This window comes from Rhincodon typus, chromosome 2 (assembly GCF_021869965.1).
Source record: "Rhincodon typus isolate 14 chromosome 2, sRhiTyp1.1, whole genome shotgun sequence".
NCBI lineage: Eukaryota > Metazoa > Chordata > Chondrichthyes > Orectolobiformes > Rhincodontidae > Rhincodon > Rhincodon typus.
The window spans coordinates 37744486-37764079 of NC_063333.1; the positions used below are offsets into that span (position 1 = coordinate 37744486).

At 40.4% G+C, this 19594-nt stretch overlaps 1 protein-coding gene across 4 annotated transcripts in view; it reads left to right on the forward strand.

Annotated features, from left to right (window-relative positions):
• The window catches only part of LOC109935405 (rho GTPase-activating protein 21), a 236932-nt gene that overhangs the window by 184129 nt on the left and 33209 nt on the right, over positions 1 to 19594 (forward strand). For all 4 annotated transcript variants that reach the window (XM_048612239.1, XM_048612246.1, XM_048612252.1 and 1 more), the window contains 4 exons: positions 338 to 463; positions 6006 to 6302; positions 11577 to 11641; positions 11951 to 12087. In XM_048612239.1, coding sequence (XP_048468196.1) covers positions 338 to 463; positions 6006 to 6302; positions 11577 to 11641; positions 11951 to 12087 — 625 coding nt within the window. The remainder of the gene's footprint in view (positions 1 to 337; positions 464 to 6005; positions 6303 to 11576; positions 11642 to 11950; positions 12088 to 19594) is intronic.

Sequence of the window (19594 nt, forward strand, 5' to 3'; positions counted from 1 at the left end):
AATGCAATGCCAAACAATCTATACAGTATTAATTTTGTAGAAACGTTACTGTAGTGTGCTGGTGTGTTCCTTGCATGGCTAATTCCAACAATTTATTTTTAAATGAAGTTGAAGGTTAATATTGGAGGAAGTATAACTTGAGCTAAAAATCAATCTGGAATATGATGTGCAGTTATTGCATTATTCTTTAAGTTTGAAACGTATCGGCAATAATGTTTGTGGTAAAGTGATTGTTGGACTCTTGCTCTCTTTATCAATCCATTAGAAATGGTCCATTTTGGTTCTTGTGTGATTTGCAGTGGAATGTGTTGCACTGTAATTTTGACGTTTTCTCTAGGCCCCAGACAGCCTGAAGTTTTCAGATGATGTGAGCCCAAGAAGGGATTCTTCATCAGATAGCTTTGGTGATGCTTCAAAGGAAGGATGGCTGCAGTTTCGTCAGATCCTTACAGAAAAAGGAAAGGTAATGAATTTTAATTGGCGCTCATAAAATCCTTTTAATATCAAAACATTGTCCACTAGATGATCATGCTAAGCCATTGTTTGGAGCTCTAAACAATTAACAAAAACAAGTGTCTTGTTTACCAATCTTACTGAATCCATAAGTAATTTAACTTGTTTCAAGACATTGTGAATTATTGGTTCCACTTGAATGCTGATATTTTCAATTTAATATAAAAATCTGTCAGGTTAGTATGGCCTTAGGCCACAGTGGTAAATATTGCATGGAAGTTCTCTTTGCCTGTCCTCCTCTTCCCCCCACCGCCCATGCTGCTCCCCTATCAGCAATTTGCAATGGACGGAGGGAGTATTGAAGTGAGAGCCTATGTCAGAGCAGTGTTGGTCTCACCAGCAAACATCGCGTTCAGAATAAAAACTGAAACAACTGCGGATACTGTAAATCAGAAACAAAAACAAAAACAGAAGTTGCTGGAAAAGCTCAACAGAGAAGTCAGAGTTAACGTTTCAGGTCTGATGACCGTCAGAAGTTCAGAATATTTGTTGTGTTTTGGGAAGCTGTGCGTAATGCAATTCCAGCGTTTTTGAAAGGGCTGGTCAATTTGAATTGATTCATTTAGTTTAGAATGGCTACGATAGGATGATTTCTTAGTGCTAGTGCAATTGTATATATTTTTGGAGCTGTCCTATACTTGGTAAACAATTGAAGAGTTGAAAGGGAGGAGGGTAAGGCTGAAATACTTCTCTTTTCTTTTAAAAGCTCGCTTCTAGACATGGAGGGCCTGTGAGGGCAACCTTTGCAAGTTAAGCACGTTTCAGTGAATGAAGAGAGACCATGCATTTCAATTCAGACTGTTAGAAAAGGATGATGGGGATTGTGGTTCTCAGCAGGTTGCCATATCAGCCTGACACTTTTGGGGAGCAATTCTCTTGCCTCACTTTAGTGAAGACAATTGTTTGAGATGTCTTCAATTCACATCAGCAGTTATGGTTACGATTTGCCAACTGCTGCAATTAGAAATAACTCAGCAGTTAATCTGTAAATTGATCTTTTTAAATAATTTTCCCTTTTGAAGCAGGGTCCTTTTATTGCATTTAATGTTGTGCTCAACTGCGAGAGTTTAAGTCAAGGCATTCTGTTGAGTTGGAGATCGGCAGAGCTGGCACATTAATTGCCTTAATCTTTTGCCTTTTTGCTGCCACACAACAGCGAGGGTGAAACAAATAATGTGAAACAAAAGGTTGAGCACTTTTGACGTTGGTGGTTAATTTTCATCATGATTGAGAGTAGACTGATTGTATTTGTACTGTCTTTTATGGACATGGCATAGCTAAGAGATATTATGCGTTGTCGAATAAATGCCATGCGTTATAGCCATAATGGAATATCTTGGGTAGGTGTACAGCAGGTTCTGCAGCACAAATCTTCAATATTACTCAAGATGTTCTGTCTTTTTTTTTCTTCGCCCCTCCCCTTCTACCACCATCATAATATTTTGTGCAAGCTGCCTTCTGGATAGTATATTCCACATTTGAGGGTGGATGTGAAGAGAGGCCACTAAATCATGTATTTTCTAAGACCTTTCACTGTCTTTCACTGCAGTAAATGTGGCAGAGTGCAATGCCAGAGTGGGTTTTCTGATCCACACTAGGTTGTACTTGAGATAGAGTTGATTAACATGGCACAAGCCATCTCATGAGATGGAAGGCCAACAGTATAATCTTCTACTGTAGATATACAAATAGAATAAAATCAGTTTGTTTTGAATGGGTGGTTTCTTTCACTTAGACCTTTTGTGACAAAGTCACATTACCATATTAACCATGATTTGTAACAATTAATTTTATCTGTGAAATTTTTAGTAAAATTTTTAAGGGGTGACTTCTGGATGGCAGTAGAATATTAGCATTATTTACGTGGCATTTCTCAAGACATTTTATTGTCATAGAATTGCTAAAGTGTGGAAACAGGCCATTCAGCCCATCAGGTCCACATCACCCTCTGAACAGTATCCCACCCAGACCCACCCCCCCAGCCTGTCCATGTAACCTTGCATTTCTCATAGCTAATCCACCTAGCCTACACATCCCTCGACGCAATGAGCAATTTAGCAAGGCCAGTCCACCTAACCTGTCCATCTTTGGACTGCGGAAAGAAATCGAAGCACCAGGAGGAGACTCGCGCAAACACGGGAGAATGTGCGAACTCCACACAGCCACCCAAGGATACGGACCTTTGTCCCTGGTGCTGTGAGGCAGCTGTGAAAGTTTCTCATTCAAAAAAATAATTAGCTATAATTGAAACACTTGGAATTGAAGGCAAGTATTGATTTGATTGGGAAATGACTGAGTTGCGGGAGTCTGAGCATAGGGATAATATGCAGATACTCAAACTGTATCATTAATGGTATCTTGAAAGGGTCTGTGTTTGGAGCCTCAACTATTCAGTCTGTTTCTTTACAACTTAGAAGGGATGGAGAGCCAAATCCAAATTTGCAGATGACACAAAGCTCAATGGTTAAAACATAGCTCAAACGTAGAAAAAATAGAATTATTTCAGTGTAGGAGGAAGCTCTTTAGTCTAGCCTATTGTCTAGGCCTATACATCATTTTATATTCCTCTTCATGGTATGATAATTATCAAAGGTCTACTAGCTACTCTGAAATCTGGAGACCAGACTGCAAGGGGACAGAAATCATATTTCAGATATACAAAGCTCTAGTTGGATTATACTTGACAGCAATTCTGGACATCGCACCTTGAGAAGGATTTGTTCGCCCTGGTGGATGAGAGATTTAGTGTTTGATAGTTAGACTCTGTTGAGTTACAAGGAGAGTTTGTGCATAGTAAGGTTGTGTTTCCTGAAAGTTAGAAGGTTAAAGGCTGGTTTAATTGAAATTTTCAACATATTCAGGGGACTAGTTAGGGTAGAGAGAGAAATTGTTATATGTACTGAGCAAGTTTAATACTTTATTTTATTCTGAGTCTTAAAACTAGCTCTTTCGAAGTAAAATTATCAAATTATCCTTGACGCAAATGATGGTAGAAGTTTGAAAGACTCTTACAAAATAATCGTTGATATAAATCAATTATTAATTTTAAAACTTGAGGTTGATAGATTTTTTGTTAGCCAAGTATTTAAGGGAAAAGAGTTGAAGGCAGATGGAGATGAGTCGCTGGTCAGCCATAATCATCACGATTGACAGAACAATTGAGGGGCTATATGGCCTCCTCCTCCTCCTCCTCCTCCTCCTCCTCCTCCTCCTCCTCCTCCTCCTCCTCCTCCTCCCTTTGTTCCTGTTATATTCAATCAAAGTGAACATTTGTCAAAACACGCAACTTTTATGCATGATGGTGCTTGCTAATTTTGTTGCATGTGGAATTGTCCAGATGCAGTTTCACACTTAGATTGTTGTCTATTCAACTATTCATGTCTGTTATTGCTCAGAAGCAATTGGCAATCCTGTGAATAGATATCCCTTTTCCAATCTTGTCAGACAATATACATTTTAGTTTAAATTTTGACTAATATTTCAATATAATCTAAACACATGCAGTTCCTAAAAAATGCAATGTGTGTCTGATGCGTGTGAAATAGAAGGAAAATATGTTTGTATTTTAGATTTTATTCACAAATAGTGCAATTGTCTTTATTTCCTACAATTCTTGTGATTGAATAGTAATTCTGAAATTTCAGAAGACAAATACAATGATTGTTGGAATAATGACTGATTTGCATAGTGGTAAAAGTCAAAGGGGAAACTGGGCACAATTGTTTCATTAGTATGTGGCCACAACATTGAATTTGGAACATTGAGATCAGGATTTTTTTGGATGGTGCTCTTTTTCGTTCCGCTAGCTGAAGAGTCAGTAAGGAATGTAACTCTACAACCATTATAGTTGATTGGATCTGAGACTTCTGTCCTACACTGAGATACGAGATCTGTTTCGGAGAAATAGTCGCTAATCTGATTGGCTAACAGCACTGTAGCCACAGGAATATCCAATACTAGGACTAGAAGCAGTCCCAAGATTTTAAGCCCATGAGTTCGTGACCAGGTGAGAGTGGGAAAATCTTACAGTAGGAAGAGGCGGTGAGGCTCAGGGATGGAGGAAGGGGAATGAAACACTCTGAAATGACAATGAGGAGGAAGGCCCAAGGAATGCTAGTTTTAGGGGAGACACAATGGCGGTTTGGTATGTGGATAAACCTATGAGGAAAGGGACCCTTAAGGAATGCCCGTCATGTTCTTCCCATTTAAGACTTGAGTAGGGTAACATTCTGGGCTTCTTTCCTTCCTGCACTGAACTTCTGCCTCCACATTCAGAATTGAAGCTGGCAGAAAAAGGCCTTGGGGGCCTCATTCAGAGTGGGGTGGGGGGTGGGGGGTGGAGGGTACGGTGCAGGCTGGCCTATGTCTTGTCTGCCTTTGTAGAATTATGAACACGCTGAGGGCCAAAACCACCATCAGGAAATTGTAAAATTCTTCCCTTGTAAACTGTTCATGTATATTTGCATTGTTTCTGTTTTTTGTTTGTAAGAAGATTCTTGATGGAATACCACAGGGATCAGACTTGGAACTGACTGTACTATTCCCATGTTTGTGGATGAGATAAAAATCAATGGGAAAGCATGTGGTGTGGATGATTAGTCTGCACAGGAATATATGCTGGTTAAGTGAGTGGGCAGAAACTTGTTAGATGGAATATAATTTGCAGATATAAAAGATTAGGTATTTTGACAGGAAGAATGGAAGAGCTAAGAGTGTTCATGCATGAATCTCAAAATATTAGCATCCAGATTCAGTTGGTAATTGAAAAGGCAAACTGAACATTGGCTTTTATTTCAGAGGGAATGGAATATAAAAATTGCTAAAACTGTACAAGGCAGTAGTCAGACCACATCTAGAATGCTGTGAACTGTTCTTTTTCCTTATAAAAGGAAAGATGTACTGACATTGGAGACAGTCTAGAGAAGGTTCACTAAGTTGATTCCAGGCATGGAGAGATTTTCTTATGAAGAGAGGTTTAGCAGGTTGGGCATGTACTCATTTCAGTTTAGAAGAGTGAGAGGAAACCTTATTGAAATATAAAAAAATCTTAGAGGGCTTGACGGTGTAGATGCGGACAGTGGTTTCCCTTTTTGGGTGAATGTAGGACCAGAGAGCCTAATCTCCGAGTAAGAGTTCACCCGTTAAGGAAGGAGATGACGAGGGCTATAGAGGATGGACTGTTAAGTATATTTTTTAATTAGTAAGGATATCAAGTGTTGTGGGTAAGAGTCAGGTAAGTGAAGTTGAGAATTATCAGATCAGCCATGATCTCCTTGAATGGTAGTGCAGACCGGATGGACTGAAAGGCCTATTTCTACGTCTTATGGTCTTATATTTGCTAGAGTTTTTCTAAGAAGAAAGTCAGACTTAAACAAACCCACAGAATTTTTCATTTACTTTTCCTGAAGGAATGTCAAGTATTAAAAGAATGTTTTACAAATACGAGAGTAAAGTGATCAATTTCCATTGCTTCTTTATTTTCAATATTACAGCGTGTTGGCGGTAGCATTCGGCCATGGAAGCAAATGTATGTGGTTCTTCGAGGAGACTCCCTATTTCTGTACAAAGATAAAAAGGACAAGGCCATTCATGCATCTTGCCCAAGTGAAGAAGAACAACCAATCAGCATCAAAGCCTGCTTGATAGATATTTCATATAGTGAAACCAAGCGCAAGCATGTATTTCGATTAACCACTTCTGAGTGTGAATACCTCTTTCAGGCTGAAGATCGGGAAAATATGTTGGCATGGATTAAGTCCATACAGGAAAACAGTAATCTAGATGATGAAGTAAGTGTGTAGCGTGAAGAGGCAATTGAATAAAAGAAAATGAGCAACATTCTTTTGTCGCACATCTGATTCTTTGCAAATAAATGTATGATCCTGCCGTAATCAACTTGTATTTGTACTTTACATCAGAAGCAGCCAAAATTTATTTAAGTTTGTATGTAAAATTATGGAACTGAATATACAGCATTGTTTTAACTAGCATGCAAAATTTCCTAAAAGACAATAAATCTTACTGGATGCAATATTTACCTGAAAACTGGTGCAAAAGAAGTTTCAGTGCTTTATAAATCATTATAATTTTGAATCTTGCCAGTTTATAATATACTGTTTACTTGTGGAGTTATTATTTTGTTGCAGTTGTTTTCAAGTCAACATTATATAATTGAGTCATTTCAGGTGCCACGTTCAATATCACCTTGGCTTAGTTGATAACATTTTTATCTTAAATTCACAACCACAGATTCAATTTCCACTCCCAAGGTTTGGCTATTGATTAGTTGAGCATGAGATTGCACAAACAGTAGATGAAAAAGACTGGAATTTGCAGGAATGGGTCATTTAATCATTATTTATGATTTCTTATGTGCCTAATTACACATTACCATGTGTCCTTGTGCTGAAAATGTATTTGCTCTTAGTTGCAGAAGTACAAGGTAATAACAGCATCAGAAGGACAACAGGGCATCTGAGACTTTGACATGTGGGTGAGGCAAAGCTGTAACTTATCAACCAATTGGATTTCAGGATAGAGAAGTGAATAGAAGGAGTAGTTGGGAGGAGGAGTGCATTATTATGTTAATTCAATATTTAATCCGAGAGAATGATAATAGAGAGGATCGGGCAAGGTCCAAGCGAACGTTAGTGGTAGGAGACTCGCTAGTTAGGGCAACAGATGAGTGTTTTGGTGGCAGCGCTCGAGACTCCAGGATGGTGTATTGCCTCCCTGGTGCCAAGGTCAAGGATGTCTTTGTGCGGTTGCATGAAATTCATAAGGGGAAGGGTGGGCAGTCAGAGATTGTTGAGTACATTGGTACCAACAACGTAGGTGGAAAGAGTGATGAAGTCCTCCAGAGTGAGTACAGGGAGGTTTGGAAAGAGGCTGAAAAGCAGGACCAGGAGGATAGTAATCTCTGGGTTACTACCAGTGCCACATGCTAGTGAGGCAAGGAATAGAAAGATAGGAGAGATGAATGTGTGGTTAAGGAGCTGGTGCAGGGGACAGGATTTCAGGTTCTTGGATTATTGGGACCTCTTCTAGGGCAGGGGTGACCTGTACAAGAGGGATGGGTCGCACCTAAACTGGAGGGGAATCAATAACCTCACAGGGAGGTTCACTAGTGCTACTTGGGAGGGTTTAAACCAGAGTGGCAGGGTGCTGGGAACCAGAGCAGCAGTTCAGTAAGTGGATGGATTGAGGGGAAGGTACATGTTAGGACCAGTAAATCAGAAAGGAAGGAAGGACAGACAGACAGACACAAGTAAATGAACACAATGGTACTAATGGGCTGAAGTGTGTTTATTTCACTGCAAGGAGTATTATAGGTAAGGCAGATGAGCTTGGAGCCTGGATCAGTACATGGGACTATGATGTGGCGATTACGGAGACTTGGTTGAGAGAGAGATGGGACTGGCTGCTCAACATTCCAGGGTTTTGTTGTTTTAGACGAGATAGAGAAGATGGTAAAAGAGGTGGAGGAGTTGAATTACTAATCAGGAAGTGCATCTGCACTCGGAGGACATAATGGAGGGGTAATCCACTGAGGCAATGTGGGTAGAGCTCAAAAATCAGATGGATGCAGTAACTCCGATAGCATTGTGCTGTAGGACCCCAACAACAACCGAGACATTGAGGAACAAATATGTAGGCAGATTATGGAAAGATGCAATAAAAAAACAGTTGTCATAGTGGGTGACTTTTAACTTCCCCAATATTGACTGGGATTCCCTCTAAAGCAAGAGGCTTGGACGGGGCAGAATTTAAGTGCATCCAAGAGGGTCTCTTGAAACAATATGTGGATAATTGAACTAGAGTTGGGGCCATACTGGATCTTGTACTGGCTAATGAGCCTGGCCAGGTGACTGACCTTTCAGTGGGAGTGCATTTTGGAAACAGTGATCATAACTCCTTAAAATTTAAGATAGCTGTGAATAAGGATAAGTCCGAACCTTGTGGCAAGGTACTAAACTGGGGTGGGCAAATTACGACAGTATTAGGCAGGAGCTAGGGAGTGTTATAGGGAGGAGCTGTTATCAGGCAAGTCCACATTTGACATGTGGGAACTGTTTAAAGGCCTGCTGATGAGAGTTCAGGACTGGTATGTTCCAGTAAGGAGGAAGGACAAAGATGGCAAGGTAGTGGACCTTTGGATGATGAGGGAGGTTTTGAATTTTTTTCAAAAAGAGAAAAGAAGCATATGTAAGGTTTAGAAAGTTAAAATCGGACAGGGCCTGTGAGGAATATAAAGAAAGCAAGAAGAACTCGAGCAGGGAATTAGGAGAGCAAGAAGTGGCTATGAAATGACCTTGGAAAGTACAGTTAAAGAGAATCCCAAGGCATTCTATATATACATCAAGAATAAGAGGATAACTAGGGAGAAGGTAGGACCACTTAAGGATAAAGGAGGGAACTTGTGGGTGGATGTGGGTAAGATCCTAAATGAATACTTTGTGCCAGTATTCACCCAGGAAAGGATGTGGAGGATAGTGGGATTTGTCTGGAGCATGCTAACATGGTATGGAATTTTGAGATCAAGAAAGAAGTGGTGTTGGGTCTCTTGAAGAGTATTATGCTGGGTAAGTCTCCAGGGCCTGACGGTATCTACCCCAGGCTGTTGAGTGTGGCAGGAGAGGAGATTGCTGGCGCCTTTACCAAGATCTTTGTATACTCATTTGTCACTGGAGAGGTCTCGGGGGACTGGCGAGTAGTTAATATTGTTCCTCTGTTCAAGAAGGGAAATAGTGACAATCCAGGAAACAATAGACCGCTGAGTCTCGCGTTGGTGTTTGGGAAGCTATCGCAGAGAATTCTTGGGGATAGGATTTACGTGCATTTGGAAGAGATTGTCCTAATTGGGGATAGTCAGCATGGCTTTGTGTAGGGCGGTTCATGTCTTCCTAACTTGACTGAATTTTTTGAGGAGGCGACAAAGGTGATCGGTGAGAGTAGAGTAGTGGATGTTATCTACATTGATTTTAATAAGGCTTTCAATAAGCTTCCTCATGGTCGGCTCATCCAGAAGATTAAGATGCATGGGATCCACGGTGACCTGGCCATGTGGATTCGGAATTGGCTTGCCCATAGAAAGCAGAGAGTAGTGGTAGAAGGGTGTTTTTAGGGCTGGAGGTCTGTACCGAGTAGTGTTCTGCAGGGATCTGTACTAGGACCTCTGCTATTTGTGATATTATAAATGACTTGAATGAAAATGTAGATGGGGTGGTAAAAAGGTAAATGGCATGCTTAGTGGTCAGAATTGAGTATAAGAGTCAGGATGTCATGTTACAGCTTTAAGACTTTGGTTAGGCCATGCTTAGAGTATTGCGTTCAGTTCTGGTTGCCACATTACAGGAAGGATAATAGAGGCTTTGAAGAGGGTGCAGAAGAGGTTTACCAGAATGCTGCCTCAATTTGAGGGTGTGAGCAATAAGGAGAGGCTTGAAAAACTCCATTGTTTTCTCTGGAGCGGTGGAGGCTGAGGGGAAACTCAACAGAATTCTGTAAATTTGAGATGCATAAATAGGGTTGATAATCAGAATCTTTTTCCCAGAGTTGAAATGCCTAAAACTAGGGGGCACGCATTTAAGGTGAGAGGGGGGAAGTTCAAAGGAGATGAGGAGCAAGTTTTTTTTAAGAGTGTGGTAGGAGTCTGGAATGCGCTGCCAGGGTATGGTTGTGGATGCAGATACGATAGAGGCATTTTAAAAGACTTTTAGATGTGCACATGAACATGCAAGCAATGGAGGGATGTGAACCAAGGGCAAGCAGAAGGAATTAGTTAAATTTAGTGTCATGTATGGCTCGACATCGTGGGCCGAAGGGCCCGTTCCTGTGCTGTATTGTTCTGACCGTGAAAGGAAGCTTGATTTCAACACAAAGACAATGAGTCAAAACAGAAATGATGTGGAGGTGCCGCTGTTGGACTGGGGTGGACAAAGTCAGAAGTCTCGCAACACCAGGTTATAGTCCAACAGGTTTGTTTGAAATCACAAGCTTTTGAAGCGCTGCTCCTTTGTCAGGTGAAGCCTCCTTCACCTTACGAAGGAGCAGTGCTCCAAAAGATTGTGATTTCAAATAAATCTGTTGGACTATAACCTGGTACAAAAATAGAAATTACTGGAAAAGTTCAGCAGGTCTGGCAGCATCTGTGAAGAAAATATCAGAGTTAACGTTTCAGGTCCGGTGACCCTTCCTCAGAACAGTTCTGAGGAAGGGTCACCTGACCCAAAACGTTAACTCTGACTTTTTCTTCACAGGTGCTGCCAGACCTGCTGAGCTTTTCCAGCAACTTCTGTTTTGGTTCCGGATTTGCAGCATCTGCAGTTCTTTTGGACTATACTCAAAACAAAGATAATAAAAGTGGGGATGTACACAAGGCACTAGTTCGCTTTCTTAAAAAAAAAAAAATCTGGAATTTGAAGGTCATCTCATTAATGGTGAGCATGCCAGTTATCATTTAATTTTCGTAAAAACCCATCAATTTTGTTTTAGGGGAGGGAAATCTGCCATCCTTACTCAGCTGTGGATCTGGAGTCACACCTATGTTTTTACTCTAAAATGCTTCATGGGTCACTTAGTTCAAGCTGAATTAATGATGTTCCACTAACATTGGCATTGCCAGTGGTACCCATATCAAATGAGAAAATAACAGCTCACTCTTGTGCATTTACCACCTGTGTAATGCAACGTGTAAAATGGTTTGCCCTGTTTTCTGTCAAAAATATTTTGCATTAAACTTGCATCTGTCATTGCTCCCTCAGTAGAAACGATTGATTTTATGTACTCTCTCTAATCTTACATGGTTCGATTTAAAACTCGATTAAAACTGTTACTCCAAACTATGTAGAGTTTTGTGGATGTCGGGTACAATTGCAGGATCAGCATTTTAGTTTTATAAGTAAACCATGCAAATGCACTTGTCATTATCACAAGCCCTCAATTTGTGATGCACTCTTCAAAGAACTTGTCAATTGTAATTTTTTATTACAACCTATTGTGCAGTTTTATTGGACAAACATCCATGAAGCAAATGTTAACACTTGCTTTGTTTTTATTTGTAGGACACTGGAGTTACAAGCAGAGATTTAATTAGCAGAAAAATTAAAGAGTACAGTACCATGATGAAGTAAGTAGTCTTGATTCATTTGTCTAGTTTCTTAGGGCTGTGATTTCAGAGCATACCAAAACCCATTTTATTTTTTAGCTGCCAGCACACCATAGAATGCTTAAAAATCAGAATTCTCTCTTCTGGTGTTATGTATTCAATTGGAAACTAGTGAGAACTGTGCCTGCTGTTGACATTGATCTGAAATTCATTGAGCACTATATAGGGAAGGGAAGAAACATCTATTGTCAATCTTAATTTAGGAGTGTTTGAGTATACAAGCAATAAATCTTGTTAAATAACCACTAATTGGAATATCTTTTGTTTCAGTACTTCTGGCAGCAAGACAGAACCATCTCCTAAAACACCTCGCCAGACACTCAGTATTAGACAGACCTTCTTGGGATCCAAGACTGATCCAAAGAGCCCACATTCCCCAAAGCAAGAGCTGGAAAGAAAACTTATAAGTAATACTTTATTATGTAATCACAGCTGTTAAATACGGATTTCCTTTAAAATGTTATCTACCGTACATTCATTTAGTTTAAGATTTTAATAGATTAATGATTCTGTTCAATTGGTGGAAATTCACCTGTCCATTTAACCTGCTATATTCTGTTAATATAGTACTTTGACTTACATTTTATCGTATTTTTCCACTTAGCTAATACCTATTAAGTATGCTTTGCTTTTACATTGAGGTATTGCAGTAATAATATCAGCAAAAGATGTCTTGAGTACAACTTAAAAGTTTGGAGGTAACACCAGGTGGGGAGGTGTAGTCAACGCAAAGGAAGAATGCAATGAAATATAGGGTGACAAATCGCAGAATGGGTATATATTTAATCAATGAATGTCAATACGATTAAACGTGAGAGAGTACGTTTAGTCTGAATGGGGTGCAGCAGCAAAGGGATCTAAGGGTACAGCCAGTTAGTTTAATGTCTGTCATCGGAAAGTTAAGAGTTGATGATTAACGAGCATATAGCTGGACATGGAGAAAACTCCTAATTGGGAAGAGTCAACATGATTTTGGGAAAGTGAAATTATATTTAATAAAATTATTAGATGTCTTTGAAGGAATAACATGTAGATGTGGAGGTGCCGGTGTTGGACTAGGTGGACAAGGTCAGAAATTACACGACACCAGGTTACAGACCAACAGGTTTGTTGGAAAGCACAAGCTTTTGGAGTCTTACTAACACCTGAAGAAGGAGTAAGACTCCAAAAGCTTGTGCTTTCAAATAAACCTGTTGGACTATAATCTGGTGTCATGTGATTTATGACCACGTACTGTTGGTATAGACAAATCTGGAGACATTATGTACTTGAGTGCAACATAAAATGTGCAAAATCTGAGCTTGTAGGGAGTAACATATTGGCATGGGTAGAAGATCGGCAGGACAAACAGTTCTGCAAGGGTCTCTGCTGGAGCTTCGATATAAATCGATATATACCTGATATAAATCGCTTCTATGAGAGGAGTGAAGGCATGATAATTAAATTTTCAGATGCCACAAATATTGATAGGAAAGTATTTTAAGGAGTTTGCAGACCAATTAAAATATAGATTCAGTATAATGTTGGAAAACTTGAAGTTGATCTCTTTAATAGGAAGAATAAATAAAAAGGATAGCTACTACAGAATTCTGTGCAGAGGGATCCCAGTGTTCTAGTGCACGAGATGCAAAATGTTGGTATGTAGTAGAAAGCAAGTAGTTTAGAAGGCTAATTAAATGTTATCCTATTATATGAGGAATTGAGCATAAAAGTAAGGATGCTATGCAGAGTTGTATAGGGCGTTGGTAAGACCACGTCTTGAATACTGTGCAGTTTTGGTCTCCTTATTTAAGGAAGGAAATAAATTCAGGTGATTGAGGAGCTTTACTAGCTATATACATATAAAATTAGAGCTAGAGAAACTCAATTAATCTGGTAGCATCTGTGGAGAGAGCAGAAGAACGTAATAGGAAAGGTCATTCAGCACCTCAAACCTGTCCCACAATTCAATAAGATCCATATCAATATCCCCTAGACCTCAACTGTTCCGTGCTGGTTCTTCCTAGCCCCCTCAACTCCCTGATATTTCAAAAATCTTATGTATCTAATCTCGCAACTCTAGGATAAAGAATTCTAGACATTCACTACCCTCTGCGAACAGGAATTCCTTCACATCTCAGCTGTAAATGAGTGTCCTTTATTTGGTATGTTCCCTAGTTTGAGATTCCCCCACCGGTGGAAACCTCTTCTCGACATCTTCTCTGTCAAGCCCCCTCAGAATCTTGTATTTTTCAATTAGATCACCCCTCATTCTTTTAAACTTTAATGAATGAAGGCCTAATATGTTTAACCATTCTTGACAAGTCATCCCCTTCATCCAGGAATCAGTCCAGTGAATCTCTCTTGAAATGCCTTCAATGTTAATATGTCTATTTTTAAATATGGTGACCAAGACTCAATACAGTAGGTGCAGTTTCACCAACACCCTGTACAATTGTAAAAGATTTTGCTATTTTTGAAACTCCAACCCTTGGGCAATAAAATCAGAAATTCCATTTAGCTTCTGAATTACTTGCTGCGCTTGCATGTTATGGACACTTTACCTTTAAAGTTTCCTATATTCTGTCTATCTCGCCCTTCTCGAACGGGTGCCACATTTTCGGTTTTCCAATTCTCTGGAACCCTCCTGGAATCCAGTGACTTCTGGAATATTTTGATGCTTTACTATCTCTGCAGTCACCTCCTTTAAAACGCTTGGATGTAGACCATCAGGTACTGCAGACTTATCTGATTTTAGTTGCATTAGTTTGTCAAATATATTGTGCTTTTTGACAGAGACTGTTGCGTGCTCCTTCCTCCCATTAGGACCTTGCTTATCTGACATCTTTGGGATGGTTATATGTACTCCGCCCTGAAAACTGGTGCAAAACACTGTGTCAAGTTATCAGCCATTTCCCTGTTCCCAATTATAAATTATCCACTTGAAACCTCGAATTTTTCGCTTCTTTATAAGCTTTAACTTTTATAACACCATAAGAAATAGGAACAGGAGTCAGCCATTCGGCCCCTCGAGCCCACTCCATCATTTAGTTGGAACTGTGGCTGAACTGATGCTCCTCTCATCCACTTTCCTGCCCCTTTGTCCATAATCTTTGATTTCCCCTACTGATCAAGAATCTATCCACCTCAGCCTTAAATGTACTTTTCCTTTGCGGCTTTCGGTGCCAAGAAGTTTCAAAGACACTCAACCCTCAGAGAAGAAATTCCTTCTCCTCTCAGTTTTAAATTGGCGCCCCTTAATTCTGAGACTATGCCCTCTGACACTGGACTGTCCCATAAATGGAAACATCTGCTCATATTTACCCTGTCAAGCCCGTTAAGAATCCTATGTTTTTCAATGACATCACCTTTCATTGTTCCAAATTCCATTTAGTAGAGTCCCAACCTGTTTAGTAGTTTTTACTCGTAAGACAATCCCTCCGTACCAAGGATCATCCAAATGAAACATCCCTAAACTACCTCCAATGACTTAATATCTTAAGGGGACCACAATTGGTCTCACTTCTCCATATGTGGTCTCACAAACACCTTGTATAGTTTCAGTAAGACTTCCCTACTGTTGTACTCCAACCCCCTTGAAATTAGGGCCAGCATTCCATTTGCCTGCCTGATTGGAGGGTGGCAAATGTCATTCCCTTGTTCAAGAAAGGGAATAGGAATAATCCTGGGAATTACAGACTGGTCAGTCTGTCTTCTGTGGTGGGCAAATTATTGAAGAGGATTCTGAGAGACAGTGTTTATGATTATTTGGAAAAGCTCAGTTCGATTAGAAATAGTCAGCATGGCTTTGTGAGGGGCAGGTCATGCTTCACAAGCCTTATTGAATTCTTTCAGGATGTGACAAAACACATAGATGAAGGCAGAGCAGTGGATGTGGTGCATATGGATTTTAGCAAGGCATTTGATAAGGTTCCACATTGTAGGCTCATTCAGAAAGTAAAGAAGCATGGGATTCAGGGAAATTTGGCTATCTGGATACAAAACTGGCTGCCCAATAGAAGACAGAGGGTGGTAGTAGATGGAAAGTATTCAGCCTGGAGCTCGGTGACCAGTGGTGTTCCGCAGGGATCTGTTCTGGGACCTCTGCTCTTTGTGATCTTTATAAATGACTTGGATGAGGAAGTGGAAGGGTGGGTTAGTAAGTTTGCCGATGACACACAGGTTGGTGGAGTTGTGGACAGCGTGGAGGGCTGTTGTAGGTTGCAGTGGGACATTGACAGGATGCAGAGTTGGGCAAAGAAGTGGCAGATGGAATTCAACCCAGAAAAGTGTGAAGAGATTCAATTTGGAAGGTCGAATTTGAATGCAGAATACAGGGTTAATGGCAGGATTCTTGGCAGTGCGGAGGAACAGAGGGATCTTGGGGTCCACGTCCATAGGTCCCTCAAAGATGCTACCCAAGTTGATAGGGTTGTAAAGAAGGTGTATGGTGTGTTGGCTTTCATTGGCAGGGGAATTGAGTTTAAGAGCCGCGAGATTATGCTGCAGTTTTATAAAACTCTGGTTAGACCACACTTGGAATATTGTGTTCAGTTCTGGTCGCCTCATTATAGGAAAGATGTTGAAGCTTTAGAGAGGGTGCAGAGGAGCTTTACCAGGATGCTGCCTGGACTGGAGGGCAGGTCTTCTGAGGAAAGGTTGAGGGAGCTAGGGCTTTTTTCATTGGAGCGAAGAAGGATGAGAGGTGACTTGATAGAAGTGTACAAGGTGATGAGAGGCATAGATAGAGTGGATAGTCAGAGACTTTTTCCCAGGGCGGAAATGACTATTACGAGCAGATATAATTTTAAGGTGATCGGAGGAAGGTATAGGGGAGATGTCAGAGGTAGGTTTTTTTACACAGTGATGGGGGTGTGGAATGCGCTGCTGGCAGTGTTAGTGGAGTCAGATACTTTAGAGACTTTTAAGTGATTCTTGGATTGGCACATGGAGGATAGTAAAATGTAGGGTATGCAGGGTAGTTTGATCTTAGTAGGATAATAGTTTGGCACAACATCATGGGCCGAAGGGCCTGTACCATGCTGTACAGTTCTGTGTTCTCTGATTACCTCTGTGTGTGCTAGCTTTTTGATTTATTATTGTCTTTGACCACTTTTGTTAACAACTGGTGGTTCATCCTTCTCATTGAGTACTCAACTTTTTGACTAGAATAAATTTTTGAGGATTATAAAATATCTGCTTAAGTGTCTGCCAGTGCTCATTCCCCTTACTGTATTTATCTCGACCACTTTAGACAGCCCCTTCTTCGTACCTCTGTAATTGCCCTCATTGAAGTAAGGACACTACTTTGAGACCCAAGTCGTTCATTCCCAAACTGATTTTGAAATTCTGCCATGTTGAAAGTGGCATGTCCTAGAAGATACTTAGCTACAAGCTGTCTTATTAATCCTTCCTCAGTAGATTTAAAATGCCCTGTTTCCAGGTAGGCTCTGCAATATGCTGCACTAAGAAGTCATCCTTGATGCATTCTACAGGTGTGTCTATCATATTACTTCGCCCGGATCTGAATTGTCCAGTACATGTACATATTAAATTCACCCATGAGAATTGTTCTGTCTTCATTATTTCCCGATTTATATTTTGACCTACAGTGAGTCAACTCTTGGGGGATCTAGATGACTCCTACCCATAACTTATTTCCCTTGCCATTCCTTAATTTCACTCAAACTGATTCTAGATCATAATCTATTGAACTCACTCGCATCACTACTCGCAACAGCACTGAAACCCTTTTTATTAACAAAGCTACCCACCTGCTCACTTCATTTTTGCGTATTCTTCCGGAATGTCAAATAGCCTTCAATATTAAATTCCAAGTCATTGATGCACTGCAGTGCTTCTATAATTGTTATCAAGTCAGATCCCTTTATTTCTATTTATATCGTCATCTGTCTTGTTGCAAATATAGTGTGCAATCAGATAAATAACCTTAAGTTTTGACTTTCTACCATTTAGCTTACTCTGTGGTTCCAATTGCAGCAGCATTCCATATTTTTTGGTCTTTTCCTGTTCCACTTAGATTATCATTCACAACCCTGCACCTCCACTCTTTTTTTTATTTATTTTTTATTTTTTTTAGACGTCCCTTCAATTGACTGTCCTTTCCACTAATTAGTTCAACATCCTATCTACAGTCCTAATTATACAATTCACCTCGACAGTGGTCCCAGCATTCAAACGAAGCCTGCCCCAATGGAGCAGCAGTTATTGGTGTCAGCATCCCATGAATTAGAGCTCATTTCCCTACACCAGTTTTTAAGCTATTCATTCACCCCTCTAATCTTACATAGAACATGCCAAATTGCATGTGGCTGAGGTAATAATTCAGAGGTTATTACCTTTGTGATTCTGCCTTTTAATTCAGCTCCAAGTTGGTTGCAATCCCTGTGTAGAACCTCTTTGCATGTCCTACCTATGTCATTGGTACCTATATGACCAAGACAACTGGATCTTTTCCCTCCGGCCCAGAATAGAAGTCATGAATCTTAGGTACCAGGTAGGCAAAAGAGCTTTTGGGACTCTGTCTTTGCTGCGGAACAGTATTTATAACCCCCAACTATGCTGTCCTCTGATACTAATACATTTCTCTTCTCTCCCCTCACTTGAATGGTGTTCTGGATGACTGTGCTCTGATCAAATCACTCATCATCCTTGCATTCTATCCATTCAACCGCACTAGGAGCAGGAACCACATACCTATTGGAGAAAGGCACAGTTTGGGGCCCCTCTGTCACTAAATTCTGGATTCCTATACCTGTCTGCATCACAGTCAGATTCTCCTGTCCATGACTATGGACCAGATTTAATGTAATTAACTTAAGGAGTGTCCCTTCCTCCTGAAACAGTGTCCCAATACATACTGCCCCTCTCTCGTGCGTCAGAATGACCGGTCAGAGCCAAAGTTCCTCCGGCAACCACCTCTTGCTGCAGATGTGATCACTTTGGATTGAGCGATGTCTGCCAGCTTCTACACAGTACAACTGCAAAACATCACTTGTCAACCAGCTGTATTCTATAAAATTATTTAATTTAGATGTTAAATATCTTCAAAGTGAATTCTTTAATTCTACTCTTCAGCTGCAATAACAGCTCCTTATTTAAACCATTTGACCAAACAAAAGAGACAAGGAAGAAATATCAGTCAGTCACCTACTTGTTTATCTGTGATAACCTATTTCAGCTCTGGCAGGTAGAAACAGGTTAAAGGGTCTGTGCCACTAGTTTTTATCTCCCTTTACCGCTACCATTCTCATACAGGTTGACTGCTCTTTTTATGAGGCTGCTGTTGCCACTCTCACACTTCTAAGAAGCTCCTGACCCCATTCAATTTCTCCCGTTTATGAAGCTGCTGTCCCCAAGGAAGAAACAGTTAATATTTTGAGTCCAACGCGAATCTTCAAAACAGTTAAATGAGACATAGACTGAGTGGGTTTTCGTATGACAAAAGGTTGGACAGACTAGGCTTGTTTCAGCTGGAGTTTCGAAGAGCGAGGGGTGACTTGATTGAAGTTTGAGATCCTGGTCGATGTGGAAAGGATGTTTCCTCTTGTGGAACTGTTTAAAAGGACACACAAGAATTTATTATTTGAGTGTTGTACAACTTTGTCTCCAGAGGCAGAATTCCAGTGTCGATGGTGTCATTGAATATTTTTAAGGCAGAGGTAGATGGATTCTTATTAGGCAGAGGATTTAAATGTTATCAGAAGTAGATGAGAGTTTGGAATTCGAAACACAAACCGATCAACTGTGATCTTAAATAAAAACCAAAAGAACTGCAGATGCTGTAAATCAGGAACAAAAACAAAGTTGCTGCAAAAGCTCAGCAGGTCTGGCAGCATCTGAGGAGGAGAAAACAGTTAACGTTTCGGGTCTGGTGACCCTTCCTCGGAACTGATGGTGGCTGGGAAAACGTCA